Here is a 17,509-nt window from a genome sequence, read left to right on the forward strand (position 1 = left end):
ACATCGTAGTGCAGCCTTTTGGTCTTAAGGTTTTGTCTCTGTGCGTTTGATACTTTGTTTAGATATTCATCAAAAAAGCGGAGTGAAAGTCAACAGACCTCCCCAAAGCAATACCTCAGACAACCGTTCACCGTTCGCCAATGGAACGGAGCCTTCGCAGCTACTGCCGACTCATTCTCTGGCTTCACGGCGATGAATTTCCAGCGCGTTCGGACAGCGCCATCTGCTGGCAAGATCACTCGATTGCCGGCCAGTAGTCAGCGCCCTGACTGGATGACCAATCAAAAGCATGGGAGTGTTTGTCCGGAAGCGCTTATTTGGAGAAAGCAACGAGGACACACGCGGAGCTGTATGTGGTGAACTGTATTTATGTGTACATAAGGTTTATGTTTTAAAACACTGGTAATTGTCAAAAAGCTGGCAAGATTGCCTAGCCCTTTGATGAAGGTAAATGACAATGAATAGCTGCTTTCGGAATTTAAGGAATGTCCAGGCAACTGACATTTTGGAATGACACAATTGATAATCCTGTTTAAATACTGTTCTGGATCTCCTATTAAAGAACATCCCACATGTAATACATATGTATGTGGCTACGTATATATGCATATTTATGTACACACAATCATATGACTGATCTCTATAGGTGTTATGTACATAAATACAGTTAGTGTGCCCAAAAGTCAGTTCAAAAAGTAAACCTATTGAAGAAAGTGCACAAAGTGGTGTCTGTTTGAAATAAAAGTCAATTCTGAAGCCAGAGGACATTTGTAGGAAATCTGAAATAGCATATGCTCTCTTTCTGCTTGATGCGCCATCTTCGCTAACACTGTTTTCCCTCCCCTCAGCAATTACTTTTGCCTTAATGTGACATGAAGCTAACCAGGTTGTGGGACGAATCACTAAGCCGGGACCAGATGCAAGGCCCTATTACATTAGCTAGGAAACAAAACAAGGCTTCCCACTTCCAAGCACAGGAAACATATATTTTTTTCATTGTTTCTTATCAAATTGGGAGGGGTTTGGAAAAAGGAAGAGTGGTTTAGAAAGAAACTGTCAGAGAGACACGATGGACCATCGTTCCTCATTTTCTCAAGCTGTAGTTTATACTCTCTTGGACAACTTCATAAAACACCCAATACACAGCTTCCCAAAATGGCTACACTCTGTTGCTTCTAAGTCAATGATGACATTGAAATAACAGGGAGTTAACTCACATTTTCTGCGCGTTTATTTAAGAGATTTTGCACAGCATTTCCCAACACAAAGCAATCGCTGAAACCCCCCCAATATAAATCTGAAACGTTTGGATAGCAAAGCAGAGACTGTCTGCAAATACAAGGCTACTGGAAGAAATTCAATACCGGTATCTCTTTTTTATTGAATAGGGGAGTTCACAAACCGTTACAGATTCTGGTTTGTAAACATTCAAACTGGGTTACTGATTGTGTTTTCTCTGGAGCTTGTAGGAAGCACATTATAGGCGTTGTGCCAAATCAATTAGTCTTAGAGCCTTTACGCTGTTAATGTGACTATTTGCAGGAACATGGACGCATGTAGACACAGGCTGTGTGGCTGGCAAATCTGAACTGTACTATTTACGGTTCCCTGACCTGCCTTTTGTTCAGAAAAATACTTTTTTTCTTTTTTTTTCTTTCGTAAAATGCACTGGAATGCATTGCTTACATATTGTGTTGTATTTTGTATCATTTAGATAAACTATATTTAATGATGTTACCTTCTATCCGATATGTGAATTGTAATAAAGACGGAATTTCAATTGAAAAACATCCGTTTTCTATTTTTTTCTAGGAACTATGTTTAATTTGGGAATGGATCGTAGCCTATATTAGATAACTACCGTTTTGTCGAAAATAGCCCGATGCCCACCTCACATACATGCAAACGGGTCACATACACTTTGATAACTTCATTAGACCCTGCTAACGGTACTCCCAATCCACATGCACGTAGTAGACAGTACTAGACACCTGCATGATCTAATTGTCTTGCATAACGCAGTTTGGGATGATTCACAGTTTGAAGGCCACGAAGACTTATTCCAGTCAAGTGCACGTAGACAATGGTCTGTCTCTGATTCACACCCAGATGCACAGCTAAAGTGGTTATGCTAGCCACGACTGGAACTAACTCCAAGTATTCCACTAGTACATTGTATCTGTTTCAGATACTATTTTGTCCAGAATTAGTCAACATGACATCAAAAGTGTAATTCTCCGTTACATTAAAAAAGGTCTGTCTCGGTTAAAATTTTTTAAAGTAATTCTTACTACAACCAATGAAAGAACACTTCCTCTTTCAGCTGGACAAATCATCGCCGTCCACGCGGTTCAGATTGTGGGCGTAGATCATTCATTTTGATGAACATGCATTACAACCAATCATATTTACGATTGTCCCGGAAAACCTCGTAGATTTTGGCTTATTAACCAATCAGCAAGTGTTGAAGGTGGGACTTCAATCCCAGAACGCATGCCCCTACATCACACGTGATCCTGCTGTAGTTCCAGGTGGTCACATAGAGAACCAGGAGGTAAGCAATGACGGAGATATTACACTTTCTGAAAATCAATATTTTTAGTATATAACAATCATTTGAATACATACACATCGCACTGTTTGCACGCACGTTTAATGAATAGACAGGCTTGGTGTTGCTTGCTAGTTCTAAATATGTTCGCAAACCGGTGCGTAGAATGACAAATATGACAGTGCAGAGGCCAGCTAGTTAGCTAGCTAGCTAACAAGCTAAATTGGCTAGCCAACGCTAGCCAGCTAACAAACTTAGGAATTATACCCGCTGGCGTTGAATTGTTAAAAAATACCCCGCATTGTACAATTCATAACTCAATTGTGTAGTTATCTAAAGCATGTATTCCGTACGTGTTTGACATCCATAGCTACTTATGTAAATGACTGGGTTGGGATGCAGGAGATATAAAGCAAGGAGATTGCAAACGGGGCAAGTGATATTCAGTTAGGACGTTTTCTCAAACGTCTGCCCTGAAATGTGATGACACTGTTCGGTAGCTTGAGATGCGTTTTTCTGTATTAATTGTGCAGCGTGTGAAGTTGCGTGGATTAATTAGCTCCTCGTCGTTAAGTTTCTAGTTTACTTTACAGACAGTAAAGTTGAAGCCAATAAGGAAAGTTGATTCAGCTCGTTAAAATTGTAATAATTATTCTACACACGTTATATTTTACACTTAAACTTGTTATTACTGTTCAGTTGAGAACTAGAGGTTTTACCAGTTAGGCCAGTCGACTTCCGTCAATGAATGAAAAAGGAAAGTGAAGCAATAGTTAGAGGTCATTCATTCAACGCCCTTTCTAAATTATGCCTGAGATTGGTCATAAAACAACATTTGTGTATGTTCAACCAGCGATATCAGTGCCAAATACTCGTTCAATATGAACCATAACTTTCCAAAAAATAATACGAACACTGGAACCATCGAAGTTTTTCATTGGAAAATCGTATTCGTCAAAATAAGTAACACCGATAAGATAGTAGGCTAATGTGTGAAACCGTTGCTTCGAAGTCATTGAAAACGCCTCTGTCATCAGACTGTCAAGGCCTTCTCGGGAAACAGCGTGGTCTTACAGCTTCCATATCTTAAGCCCACTCCACGTGGACTGTGTGTGCCTGCTGTATTATAACAGTATATAACATCAGAGGCAGCATGACGGTATATAACATCAGAGGCCAAACTGTAAAATCTCTGTGCAACATCCCAGGCAGGAAGTGTCTCTCAGGCTAACACACAACAAGTTTGTTTTCCTTTGGCCAACAGTCTAGCATATGTCTTTAACCCCCCCCCCCCCCCCCCCCCCCCCCCCATGGTAGTATAAATTTGTCTTGTTTGTTTCCAGAAAGGGTGAATTAATTTAAAGGATTTGCAAAGGCTGGGTGGTAACAGTGTTTGATGTATTGACTGGACCTTGATTGATTCGTTTCAGGTCCCCTCCCCCGACTTAAATGTCTGTGCTACATCCCTCTCTTGAATACATGTGACCACTGAGGCATGATGGGAATGGGGGAAGGGACTACACACTTGGCAGCCTAACTGGGACTTCCTTCTCCCATGATTGTCTTGTTTGTTTTGTTTTGCCCCCATGACGTATCCGGACAGTGAAATCTTGCTCTCCCCTCACGTTTATCTCTAACAAAGCCACACTTTGCCCCCTTCTCCTCAGCTACCAGAACCTTGGGTCTTTCCCAAGCCTCCAGGGCTATAGGCACCCTTCCAGTTCTAGAACCTTTTGAGACAGACCTTTCCAGTTCTAGAACCCTTTGAGACAGACCCTTCCAGTTCTATATCCTTTGAGACAGATCCTTCCAGTTCTAGATCCTTTGAGACAGACCCTTCCAGTTCTAGAACCCTCACATACAGAGTCACAAATGTGGGCAAAGCTCCAACTTTACTTCACCAAAACCTTAGCGCCCGGCATCCGTCCTCCCCTGGCTGGTACCAGGTCAGTTAGCAGGACTCTGAGCCCCCAGGTCCAGCTGTAGCCAGCCCCTCTCTGCTGGCAGCCTGCTTAGTGGTGGGAAAACATTCTCATCTTTGTTTTACCAAAACAAGCTGCCTCTATTGGAAGACAGGATGGACCAGCTGTCAAAACACGAGCCAAATCGACAGACTAATCAGTCAATTGTTGTGATATTCGATTTTAAGTTGCTGTTTTATATTCTGGAACGTCTGTGAGTTTGTAACTCCACACTCGGATATGGGAATGTCGATACATGGATTGGCATGAGTCATAAATGCCACATTTGTGTCTTTGTCTTTCCTCTCTCCTTCCATCTCATGTACAAGGTCCCCCCAGTCACACAATCCCACACTCGTTCTCCGAGTACCCTAGATACTACCGGAGGCCGCGATTGAGCATTCTGGAAGTGTGCTGTTCTGAATGCCACGTGGTTGGGCCTTATGGTCGTCTTATTAGCCGTCCGTCGGTTTGTGCTAAGCTACCATGGCAGTTTCGGCCAGTCACCATGACTTTGCCAAGGTATGAGACATTAGCTTGCCCATGCTAATCCAATGGAAGTAAAGCCTATTAGCAGAGCAGTCTGCTCACCATGCGTGTGGTATAAGTGCTAACAGTTATGTGCTAGCATAGCCCCTGTGAGTCTAATCCCCTCAAAATTACTGATTACGTGGTATGTAGTGAACGTTTAATAAGTTTTTTTCAGGGTTTTATACACCACTTTTAAATAATCATAAATACGTCTGAAATAGCATTAATTCCAGTGTCCACTCCTGCTGTATGTCAGACGTTTGGTGTCGTTGTCTGTCTACATACAGTGTCTAATTTGTTGAAAGTTGCGTGTTAATTGCCCGTGCAGAATGGCATGTTGGCGGGGTGCAGGTTAAGGGAGGCTGTAATCTCGTCGGCTGTAATCTCATTAGGGGCTGAGGATGCACATCCCTCGGGCGCTCTCTCGTCGCTATGGCGATGGGCGGCAGGCGAGCCATGGTTAACGGCATGGCAACCATATGCCCGGCAACCGCTGGGGGAGAGAGAGAGTGTGTGTTTGTTGAATGAGGCAGGGTTTGCCTTTGTAGAGCTTTGAGGAGAAGGAGCTGTTTTGTAGAACAGTAGGTGATGTTACCAGAATCCATGAAGTCACTGTGCTAGATTTGGACCAGGCATCAAGGAGATGGGTCAATGGTACTGATAAACAGATGATCAATGCTTTTTGTGGTGGCAGTCTCTCTCTGGAGGTGAACCATGTTCTCCTCTCTCTCTCTCTGGAGGTGAACCATGTTCTCCCCTCCTCCACACTCATCTCTTGGTTGGTTGATTTCTCTGTCGTTTCTTTGCCTCCTCTCCTGCTGTCGGAATATTTCTACTCAATGTTTGAACCTTTACCGTCTGTAGTCCCCCGCCCTGGTCTGAATCCAACCCCTGACCCTCTGACATTTCTGCTAGACGCTCCGGCTGGCTGGAGACGAGGGTGGAGCCTCCTGCCTCTAGAGGCAGAGGGTGAGGCTGCTGACTCTAATGAGGGTGCATGAATGATGTTCAGGGTGTTAAGAGGAAACGGCTGAATTCATTTGTTGCTTTTCTCCCTTTTTTTTTTGTCTGTCCTTCGCTTTCTCCGTCTACTCTTCTCTTCCCCAACCCCCTCCTTCCATCCCTCGATCGCTGAATTTCTCTGCCTCTCTCTTACCCCATCTCTCTCTTCTCCCCCCCCAGACTATGGATCTGAAGGTGAGGCTGTGTGTGTTGCTGCTGGTGCTGGGCTGCTGCTCCCCAGGGCTGCGGGGCCAGGAGGAGGAGGAGGAGGGCCCGGGGCCGGATGAGCTGGATGTGGAGGACGAGCTGGATGACCTGGGGGAGGAGCTACAGGACGGGGAGGTGGAGCCAGAGGAGGCTGACGCCCCGCCCCCTGGACCACCCCCTGCACCTAAGGTTGGTTTAGCTGCATCCCTTCTGTGGCGGCGGAAGAAAAGAGGGGGGGGGGGGGGGGGGGGGGGAGGGTTGAAGTAAATGTGAACAGAAAGAGAAGAGGGTGATGGCTTGAGCTCCTTGTGGAAAAAATAGCTGTGTGATGTGCTGGCTGGAGGTTTTAAGAACCATGGGTTGAGGAACGACCGATGTCGTTCAGTCAGATGAGTGATTCATTGACAGCAGAGTTACTGAAAGTTCAGTTGTTTTACAATGTCCCCATTAATGTTTGTTCCTGTTAGACTATATTGACCCAGCATGCTTGGGTCATGCTCGCTCGCTCGCTCTCTCTTTTCGCAAGCTCTCTCTTTCATTCTCTTGTCTTCTCCCTCACTCACACTCCTACACAAACAGGTTAAGGTGTCAGCTATTTGGTTTATACATTAACCCCTGTATCCTGACTGACTGACTGATGACTGACTGAGGACTAGCTGACCTACGGCTCTCCTGACCCTCTCCTTACCCTGTCTCTCTCTCCTGACCCTGTCTCTCTCTCCTGACCCTCTCTCTCTCCTGACCCTGTCTGTCTCTCTCCTGACCCTGTCTGTCTCTCTCCTGACCCTGTCTGTCTCTCTCTCCTGACCCTGTCTGTCTCTCTCTCTCTCCTGACCCTGTCTCTCTCTCCTGACCCTGTCTCTCTCTCTCTCTCCTGACCCTGTCTGTGTCTCTGCAGGTGACCTATAAAGCCCCTGAGCCCATGGGGGAACATTTCTTCGCAGAGTCCTTCGACCGGGGGAACCTAGACAGGTGAGCACTCCTCAGGCCACCAGGACCCCCTTCACTGTTACACCCCATAATGTGGAGTAAGAAAAACAAAGTACTATGTGTTGCTTTAGATAAATGTCAAGCTGAATGAGTTCAATGTGAATAGAAGGCAATTGACTCCACTGAAGGAAACATCACAAAGGCTTCAGCTCTGCTCCGGGCCTGCGGTCTGGGGCCTCTAGCCTGGGTGGAGCCTCTGTGTTGAGGCTCCTCCAGACCCAGGACGAGGGAGTGCTGGCTCTCTCTCCTCTCACTTCCTGTCTCCCTCCTCTCACTTCCTGTCTGTCTCCTGCAGCTGGGTCGTGTCCAAGGCCAAGAAGGAAGATATCGATGAGGAGATCGCCAAGTATGATGGTAGGAACACTCACTCCCTTCTCTGTGGCTCTCTGTCTTCGTCTCTCTCTCATATCTCTCTCCGGTGTGTGGTAGTGGTAACGGCTGTGTGTGTGGTACTGGTAACGGCTGTGTGTGTGGTACTGGTAACGGCTGTGTGTGTGGTACTGGTAACGGCTGTGTGTGTGGTACTGGTAACGGCTGTGTGTGTGGTACTGGTAACGGCTGTGTGTGTGGTAGTGGTAACGGCTGTGTGTGGTAGTGGTAACGGCTGTGTGTGGTAGTGGTAACGGCTGTGTGTGTGATGTTAACAGGGGGGTATTTGTGGTGCTGCAGGTAAATGGTCGGTGGAGGAGATGAAGGATGGTAAGCTGCCAGGAGACATGGGTCTGGTCCTCAAGTCCAGAGCCAAACACCACGCCATCTCAGCCCAGCTCCTCAGACCTTTCATGTTCGACACCAAGCCCCTCATCCTGCAGTGAGTCTCTCTCTCACACACACACACACTCACACACACACCTTTCAACCCAGCCATTTTTGAGGTGTTATAAGAGTCACGGGAAGATGAAGAGGAAACTGTTGCTGAGTGCGTGCTGTGTCTCCAGGTATGAGGTGAACTTCCAGACAGGGATTGATTGTGGCGGCGCCTACGTCAAACTGCTGTCTCAGACCCCAGACCTCAACCTGGTAAACACACACACACATACATAACACTCTATACACACACACACACACACATACCACACTATACACACAGACATACCACACTATACACACACACACACACACACATACCACACTATACACACACACATACCACACTATACACACAGACATACCACACTAAACACACACACCAGCTCCCTGTGAATGACACGGTGCTCCCCCTCCCTTCCCTCGTGTGTGTGTTTGTGGTCCAGGATGAGTTCGTAGATAAGACCCCCTACACCATCATGTTCGGACCAGACAAGTGTGGAGAGGACTACAAGCTCCACTTCATCTTCCGCCACAAGAACCCCAAGACTGGCGAGTACGAGGAGAAGCATGCCAAGAAGCCCGACGCAGAGCTGCGCTCCTTCTACACCGACAAGAAGACCCACCTGTACACCTTAGGTAACACTCTAAACCCACCTGTACACCTTAGGTAACACTCTAAACCCACCTGTACACCTTAGGTAACACTCTAAACCCACCTGTACACCTTAGGTAACACTCTAAACCCACCTGTACACCTTAGGTAACACTCTAAACCCACCTGTACACCTTAGGTAACACTCTAAACCCACCTGTACACCTTAGGTAACACTCTAAACCCACCTGTACACCTTAGGTAACACTCTAAACCCACCTGTACACCTTAGGTAACACTCTAAACCCACCTGTACACCTTAGGTAACACTCTAAACCCACCTGTACACCTTAGGTAACACTCTAAACCCACCTGTACACCCTGGGTAACACTATTCATTTAGCATATGCTTTTATTCAAAGCAATATGCAGGGTGGGATTTTAACCTGGGTCCTCTGGGTCTGCAGTTACCTGCACAACCACTGAGCACTGAAGCAGGATGTGTTCTGTCTTCTGCAGCCATCTAATAAACCCAGTCACCCTGATGATAACGGTGAACGTTCCAGACCAGCTCCTTGTCTCCTTTCAGAAGTCGCGTCAGTGTTGTTCTTCCTCTCAGTTCTTCCTCTCAACCTAATGACTGCTTCTCCTCTGTCCCGCCGCCCCCTAGTGGTGAACCCAGACAACAGCTTTGAGATCCTGGTGGATCAGACGCTGGTGAACAGTGGCAGTCTGCTGACGGACATGACGCCCCCGGTGAACCCCCCTGCTGAGGTAGAGGACCCCGAGGACCAGCGGCCTGAGGACTGGGACGAGAGGCCAAAGATCCAGGACCCTGACGCCGTCAAACCTGACGACTGGTCAGTGACCTGTGACTAGAGATTTGTGTATATGCATGTATATGTGTGTGTGCTTGCATGTGCGCGTCTGCATATCTGACCTGTGTGTGTGTGTGTGTGTGCGCTCCAGGGATGAGGATGCTCCAGCCCAGGTCCCAGATGAGAGTGCAGTGAAGCCAGACGGCTGGCTGGATGATGAGCCAGAGTACACCAGCGACCCCGATGCCGTCAAACCTGAAGACTGGTACAGAACCACAACTCTACCTCCTTAACCCTACCTAATATATATATATATATACCCCCTACCTCCCTAACCAGAACCATCTATATACCCCCTAGCTCCCTAACCAGAACCATCTATATACCCCCTACCTCCCTAACCAGAACCATCTATACCTCCTGACTCCATATGTCCTACCTCAATACCACCATACCTAGCTCCTCTTCATCTCCCTTCTCTCTCTCCCTCTGTTTTGTATTCACTATATCTCTATGAAGGTGACACTTTTTAAAATATTATATATATTAATATTAGCACTGTTGGCTTTGCCCTTGTGTAGGGACAAATGTGCTTTCTGAGGAGACGGGGAGTAATATCCTGGAAGCCTAGGGACAGACAGACCACACTCTCTTCTGACAAGCTCCTCGCTCACACACACACTCTCACACACACTCACAGCAGCTTTGATGGCCCACTTTTTCAGCAGAATTCAATTTGACTTCCTCCCCCGAAGGCAACGGATGGAGGGGGAGGCGAGGGGAGAGAGTGGAAGGGAAGGGCAGCATGTGGTCAGGATGGGTTTAAGGAGAGTTATCTGGGATGTTCTGCACATGTGCTGTTTCAGAAAGGCCAGCACAGTGTCTTTAACATGTTTCCATCATTCTTTATCTCTTCCTCTCTCTCTTTCCTTCTCCCTCCACCTCTCCAGGGATGAGGATATGGATGGAGAATGGGAGGCTCCCCAGGTTCCTAACCCCGCCTGTGAGACCGCCCCTGGCTGTGGTGTCTGGCAACGCCCCATGATTGACAACCCCAACCACAAGGGCAAGTGGAAGGCACCCATGATTGACAACCCCAACTACCAGGTAACCACTGACAACGCCGCCTCACACACTCCCCACAGCCCAGAGAGTGGTAGCGTAGAGAGAGGCAGGAGTCCTCTCTCTCTCCTGGTCTGTGTTGTTCTTCATGAAAGCAGAGTACTCTTTTGACCCACTCGAATGAATATTGCTTTGGATAAAAGAGTTTAGATGGGAGTGTCTTGGTAGCTCACTGGATAAGTGTCGTACCATGTGTGTATGTAGGCTGAGGTTTTACCACAGCGGCCTGGGTTCAAATCTTTGGCCCTTGCTGCATGCCTTTCCTGTCACACTTTACTTATAACAACTACAAAATAAAGCATGAAAATGCAACAAGGGCTTGGATGAAGACTTAATTATTATTTCATGGTAAAACAACAAGCTTATACTCTAGCTCACTGTTTCTCAAATGGAGGGTACTAGGATTCAGGATCAGGAGGTACTGAAGCCAATGATTGAGAGCCACTGTTGTAGCTCAGCAGCTGACCTGGCTGTGTGTCTCCCAGGGGCTGTGGAAGCCCAGGAAGGTGGCCAACCCTGCCTTCTTCGAGGACCTGCACCCCTTCAGGATGAACCCCTTCAGTGCCGTGGGTCTGGAGCTGTGGTCCATGTCCTCAGACATCTTCTTCGACAACTTCTTCATCACCAACGACCGCGTCACAGCCGAGCGCTGGGCCACCGACGGCTGGGGCCTTAAGAAGGCTGCAGAGGGCGCCGCGGAGGTGAGTGAGCGTGCACACACACACACACGTACACATTCACGCTCATGCACACACAAACGTATGCATTGTATATACACACAACTCACAAAAACATGCTTTTAATTCAAATTCACCCCTGCTACCCAGGGACCAGTGTGCCTCAGGGAACACACCTTTCAGTACGGTCTTAAGGAGCGTTACTAGATCACTGTTTGTGTTGCTACACAGACTGAAGGGACCAGTCTGCTTATAAATAGAAGCTCAGTTGTGTGTTTATGCAAGTCACCAGAGGGTTGGCATTAGGCCCTGGGGTTGGCATGGATGTGAACACTCCCCAATCATATCACCCTAGACCTCCTCAGGCTGATCCCAGCTGGAGGAGCAGAGGGCAGTCTTGACCACACACACACATCCGCAGACACACACACACACACACACACACACACACACACAGCCCGAACCTGACCGGAGTACACTCTCTGGCCTTGTTGCTGTCCTACCAGCAGGCTCACCAGCTCCCACAGTAGACCGGGACGAAATGCCCGTCAGCTGAGGTGAGATGAGGTGAGATGAGGTGAGATGAGGTGAGGTGAGATGAGGTGAGATGAGGTGAGATGAGATGAGATGAGATGAGGTGAGATGAGGTGAGATGAGGTGAGATGAGGTGAGATGAGATGAGGTGAGATGAGATGAGGTGAGGTGAGATGAGGTGAGATGAGATGAGGTGAGATGAGATGAGATGAGGTGAGATGAGATGAGATGAGGTGAGGTGAGATGAGATGAGATGAGATGAGATGAGATGAGGTGAGATGAGATGAGGTGAGATGAGATGAGGTGAGATGAGGTGAGGTGAGGTGAGGTGAGGTGAGGTGAGGTGAGGTGAGATGAGATGAGCTGAGGTGTTTATCAGGGCTGTAAACACGCTGTACATGCCAGTTCCTCCCTGGTCTGAGGTTACTGGCTTCTGTAAACCCTCGGTGGCAGCAGTCCCACAGCCTGCCTGGGAAGACCCCACCCCAGCCAGGGAAGACCCCACCCCAGCCCCAGCCAGGGAAGACCCCACCCCACCCCCAGCCAGGGAAGACCCCACCCCACCCCCAGCCAGGGAAGACCCAGCCCCAGCCAGGGAAGACCCCACCCCAGCCCCAGCCAGGGAAGACCCCACCCCACCCCCAGCCAGGGGAGACCCAGCCCCAGCCAGGGAAGACCCAGCCCCAGCCAGGGAAGACCCCACCCCAGCCCCAGCCAGGGAAGACCCCACCCCAGCCCCAGCCAGGGAAGACCCCACCCCAGCCAGGGAAGACCCCACCCCACCCCCAGCCAGGGAAGACCCCAGCACCAGCCAGGGGTGACCCAGCAGGTGTGCTTGCCTGGTGGCAGCCATGTGTCTGAGGTTGGTCGGGGCACCAGCCCAGAGATTAGTCCTTAGTTGGCCGCCTCATCAACATTCCTGCTGCCCCGGTGGCTTAATTTTCCTCAAGGAGAATTCTTCAGATGCCTGACATGTTGGGCTTAATGGGCCCGCTACACCCAGAGCAGAGCCTGCCTCTAGCCTGGCATGTCCACTTGCTAAATAGCTGTCCTACTGAGAACTAGCACGTTGACGGTTTGGTTTATAAAGTACATAGAATGTGTTCTCAAAGTGTTTTATTTCCTGGCTGTAGTCGGTTGGTTGGATGTTAGGTGACATTGCGTAACATTTGCAGGACAGGAAGCCCTGGTGAATGTTGTCAGTCACAGTGAAAAAGGAAGCCCCTTTTATACTTTCAGAAAGTCAGAAGGACGTGGACGAAAGCCAACTCTGGGTTGAAAAAAATATGATAGAATATTAGGTTAGAAAATACTGTTTCGAAAGGTTGGAAAAGAAAAAAAAAATCATTCGGTACTGAGGAGGACTCTACTATACTCTACTGTGCCCTGCTTTACTCTTGTTTTAGGCTTCTCTATTCTCTCCCTCCCCCCCCCCCCCCCCCTACTTTCATTGTGTAAAAAAAAAAAAAGTTTTGAAAGGTTGAAAAAAAAAAAAAAAAGTTTGGCATAATTTGAGGACTCTACTGTACTCCATTGTACTCTGCTCTGCTTTACTCAGTTTTAGGCTTCTCAATACTCCTAAAAAAAGTTAAGGCTGAAATTATTTTCTTATTAAAATCTGTTATGGATGAGACAAATGGAGACGCACGCACACGCTTTCACTCTTAACTCACAAACAACCAAGTGAGTATAATTTAGCATGTAGTGTTTAGCATGTGCTAAACTGCCTGTCCTCCTCCAGCCTGGCCTGGCCACCCAGATGATGACAGCAGCTGAGGAGCGCCCCTGGCTGTGGGTGGTGTATGTTCTCACTGTGGCCCTGCCCCTGGTCCTCATCATCTTCTTCTGCTGCACCGGCAAGGTGAGGACGCCTGCTGTCACACACTCATACACACACACACTCACACTCTCTCATACACACGCTCACACATATGCTCACATACACTCTCATACACACATGCTCACACACTCTCTCCACTCTCATACACACATGCTCACACACTCTCTCCACTCTCATACACACATGCTCACACAGTTCTGACTCGGGGCAGTTGAGACGGCAGCAGCTGACCTTCTCTGATCATGTAGCAGCACTGATGTGGCGGTAGTGACTCCTGACAGTGACTCCTGACAGTGACTCCTGACAGTGACTCCTCCAGCCTCGTCTGGATTCAGCTTCCAGCTGGTTGTCTCTGTAGTGGTGTTGCTAGTGGTGTTGCAGCTGACACCTGCTCATGTTCTTGTCACCTGACAGAAGAAGACTCCTGCGGCGGCGGCGGCGGACTACAAGAAGACCGACGAGCCCCAGCCTGACGTGAAGGAGGAAGAGGAGGAAGAGGTGGAGAAGGAGGAGAAGATTGAGGCAGACCAGGCCACAGAGGACAAGAGCCTGCCAGGTCAGCACCACACAACCTTCAGGACTTCTTTCTCTTTTTGAATACTCCTGTGGTGTATTGTCTTACATTTAGTCATTTAGCAGACGCTCTTATCCAGAGCGACTTACAGTAAGTACAGGGACATTCTCCCCAAGGCAAGTAGGGTGAAGTGCACAGCTGGGAATTGAACCGGTAACCTTCAGATTACTAGCCCGACTCCCTAACCGCTCAGCCACCTGACTCCTGTCTTCACTTCATCCAAACCATGGTGTCACTTCCTGTCTAACATGGGCGGGGTTCTTTTCTTTTTTCGAATGTTAGCCGAGAAGAAGAGTGATGCAGAGGACAGCCCAGCAGAGAAGGAGGGGGAGGAGGAGGAGGAAGCCAATAAGGAGGAAGAGGATGAGGAGGAAGATGAGGCTGCAGCTGGAGAGGTCAGTGATCACATGGAGCATGACGAGAACACATTGACAATTTAACATAGTAAGTGTTTGATGTAAATGATTCTAGAGGGAGGAGACTTTTGTGGTTAAGAATGTAAACATCTGTGGGTGCCCTGGGAGCTTGCTGGATAAGTGGGCTGAGGCCTCACAGCGGACTGCGTGCAAATCCGCCGCATTTTCTCTCCCTATCTCTCTCCCTTTCCTGACACACTTCACTTAGGAAACTATAATAAAGCATGAAAAATGCCCCCCCAGATCTATCTTTAAGAATGTAAACGCCTGTTCCTGATGGCTGCCTCCTTCTTCTTAGAAACTAGATGAGGATGTCCTGAGAAGGTCCCCCAGGAACCGTGTCAGAAAGGACTGATGTGGCTGTTCCTACCATCCTGGATGTCTGGTGTCAACCAACAGCCCCTACCTCCCCCCAACCACACCCCTACCTCCCCCCAACCACACCCCTACCAACCCCCTCCCTCCCCCTCCCCAAGACGACAGCATCGGACAGCGCTCCATCTCGTCAGGATCAACAAAAAACTATTCTGACCAACACGGATGAAGATGATAATGGTTCCAAGTATGATGAAGACGGATGAGTCTAGAGTAGAAAAAAAGGGCTTTTTCGGAAGAATATATATATAGAAGAAAATCTACTTCCCATGCCATTCCGTACAGTGTGAGCAGACCCTAAACCCCCCCCCCCATCTCCTGTAATCTCCTCCCAGACCAACCACCCTGGCCCCCTCGCTCTAGCTAGTGAACCCAGCCTGCAGATAACTATCCCGTATTTATCAAGAAACGTCAAGGGCAAACAACAGCTTGTGAGTTTAGAAACCCCTCTCCACTACTCAATGTTCACGTTGCTTGGTCCGGTCCAGTTGTATCAGTCCCATGCGTTTGTATGTATCAGAGGGGTAGGTAAAGGGGTAGCATGAGCATTTCTGTCAAGGGAGGAAAAACAAAACCCCCAAACAAACAAACATGGACCTGGGGTCTCTCAGCGTGCTCCTCTAACTTCGTATTTTCTCGTGGCTGTAAGACGTCACAGCCATGCATGAGTCTCCTTGATGTTTCCATTCCACTTGGCTTCCAAAGCATTGTCATCTGAATAACTGTGTGTTCTGGTTGTAGAGGTACCCTCTTGAGTTTCATACAAACATGGCAGGAAGTGGAGGATTCTACTGCACACGCTCAGAACCCGAGGGCAGGTGAATGAGCAGGAAGAGGAGATTGCCATAGCGGGCTTTTAGTAGGTTAGAATATGCAGCCTTACAGTCCTAGAGAGCAACATTTGCCGAATGTTCTTTTTTGTGTGTGAATGTACCGTGAGTCCTTTTTTTTTTAATACTATGTACATGGCTTTTGTTTTTCTAAACATCTTTGATTCCATAACTGTTTTATTTTCTCTGGTCTTGATGTATAATGTAGTGTAACTGTACAGTAACATGTGGAGAATGAAGAGAGAAGTAGCCGATACCAGATTGAGTGGGAGGGAGGGAGAGAGGATGGTGTTTGAGATGACAATTAATGTTGGCAGGGTTCAATGTAGACAAGTTTGTTAGACTGGTGACCTCGCTGTGGCTGACTCATGAGCAAACTGATAACACATTAATCCCGGTTCAGCCCATGTAGCCTGCACCCTCATTGGTGGAATGACCCAGTCCCCTGCCCACGTATTGGTAGATGAGTAAGCACATCCTGTGACAAGGTTTCCTGAAGGTAAAGACAGGAAGTAGTGGTGGGGAACTGGGACATGACAGATTTTCCTCTTCTGTCCAACGTTCTTTTCTATTAAAGTTTGACTAATTTTTTCAAACGAGTCATCAACGAATATTAAAAGGATCTCAGGGTGTCATAAAAGCCTCCCTCCTTTTTCACTGTGACATACGTGGACTCCTCCTCGTGGCCTAGCCCGTACGGCGTGTAAAAGATGCCAGTGGGGAACACTGGGTCTCAACTACCTACGGGGTCCCAGTTAGAAGCCCTCTTCAAAGTAGAAGCCAGATAGATTCGCTTCCTAAAGAGTCGAAAGAGTTGGCACTTATCAAGGTAGAGAATTTCAATGTCATGACAGAAATCATTTTATATTTTTTTCCTAGTGTGATCAGGGCCCGGTGGTGTCTATGGTTTGGCAACATACCCAAGCGCTTCTTCATGTCTGTGTTGTGATGTCTGTTTGAGTAAGCAAGGTGAAAGGGGATTGGTCATTCCACTGACACACTGCATGTGATTGGGTGGTGAGTGTTACGTATCCGCATGAGTGCAGTTGATTAGTCGTTAATTTACAGGGGGTCGAGGAACTACGGTAGAATTTGCTATGATGTTACTTACAAAACAGAAATAAAATAGATTTGACTAAGAGATTGGAGGTTGGACATGTGTGTTTCTGTATGTGTGTCGTGTGGGTTTCCTCCTTGGGTGAAGAGGCAAATTCAGCTTCAGTCTCAATCAGATGTAGGTCTTTCTCTCTTTCCTCCTCTTGAAATATGGCCTGTTTTCACAGGGTGTACTCAAGGTCAATAGATTCTGTTGTAATCTGAGACTTCAGATTTTTCAGTGTTTTTGTTTATCATCCCTATGAAGAGGGGTCTGTGTTTTTAATGTGACGACCCTTTTTCAAACAACCAATCTTAACAAATTGCATTTATTTTTTGTGATGTAGTAATCAGAGAATAGGAAATGTCCTCAACTTTTTACTAAATAATGTAACATATTAATTTAGCAGACACTCATCCAATGTATAGCACAGGGGAATCTGAACCTGCAACCACATATCTCCAATAAAGTGCTCTAACCAGTGAGATTTACCCTCCTCGATTCCAGAATTATAGACTAACGTTTTAGTCACTAAACAGTGCTGTAATTCAAACACAAACGTTTAGGTTTTATGTAGGTAAAC

General features: G+C 47.6%; 2 protein-coding genes across 3 annotated transcripts in view; both read left to right on the forward strand.

Moving 5' to 3' along the window:
• Positions 1-1,788, forward strand: part of mgat4b (alpha-1,3-mannosyl-glycoprotein 4-beta-N-acetylglucosaminyltransferase B) — a 75,046-nt gene extending 73,258 nt beyond the window's left edge. For both annotated transcript variants that reach the window (XM_067248409.1, XM_067248410.1), the window contains exon 15: positions 63-1,788. In XM_067248409.1, the coding sequence (XP_067104510.1) occupies positions 63-86 (24 nt within the window). In that variant the 3' untranslated portion in view covers positions 87-1,788. The remainder of the gene's footprint in view (positions 1-62) is intronic.
• Positions 1,789-2,520: 732 nt separating this feature from the next.
• canx (calnexin) lies at positions 2,521-16,971 on the forward strand. Its single transcript, XM_067248408.1, has 15 exons — positions 2,521-2,554; positions 6,226-6,441; positions 7,151-7,224; positions 7,538-7,596; positions 7,912-8,053; positions 8,181-8,262; positions 8,496-8,688; positions 9,315-9,504; positions 9,614-9,727; positions 10,413-10,569; positions 11,070-11,285; positions 13,537-13,656; positions 14,050-14,191; positions 14,492-14,604; positions 14,924-16,971. Exons 2-15 carry the CDS (start codon positions 6,229-6,231, stop codon positions 14,978-14,980), a joined length of 1,872 nt encoding a protein of 623 aa, XP_067104509.1. The 5' UTR covers positions 2,521-2,554; positions 6,226-6,228; the 3' UTR covers positions 14,981-16,971.
• Positions 16,972-17,509: the final 538 nt, after the last annotated feature.

This window comes from Osmerus mordax, chromosome 12 (assembly GCF_038355195.1).
Source record: "Osmerus mordax isolate fOsmMor3 chromosome 12, fOsmMor3.pri, whole genome shotgun sequence".
NCBI lineage: Eukaryota > Metazoa > Chordata > Actinopteri > Osmeriformes > Osmeridae > Osmerus > Osmerus mordax.

Excerpts from the sequence above, each read along its gene's own strand:
- canx (XM_067248408.1), top strand. The coding sequence starts at position 6,229 with ATGGATCTGAAGGTGAGGCTGTGTGTGTTGCTGCTGGTGCTGGGCTGC. Across the intron at positions 6,442-7,150 it reads GACCACCCCCTGCACCTAAG|GTGACCTATAAAGCCCCTGA; the intron begins GTTGGTTTAGCT and ends GTGTCTCTGCAG. Across the intron at positions 8,689-9,314 it reads GACCCACCTGTACACCTTAG|TGGTGAACCCAGACAACAGC; the intron begins GTAACACTCTAA and ends GCCGCCCCCTAG.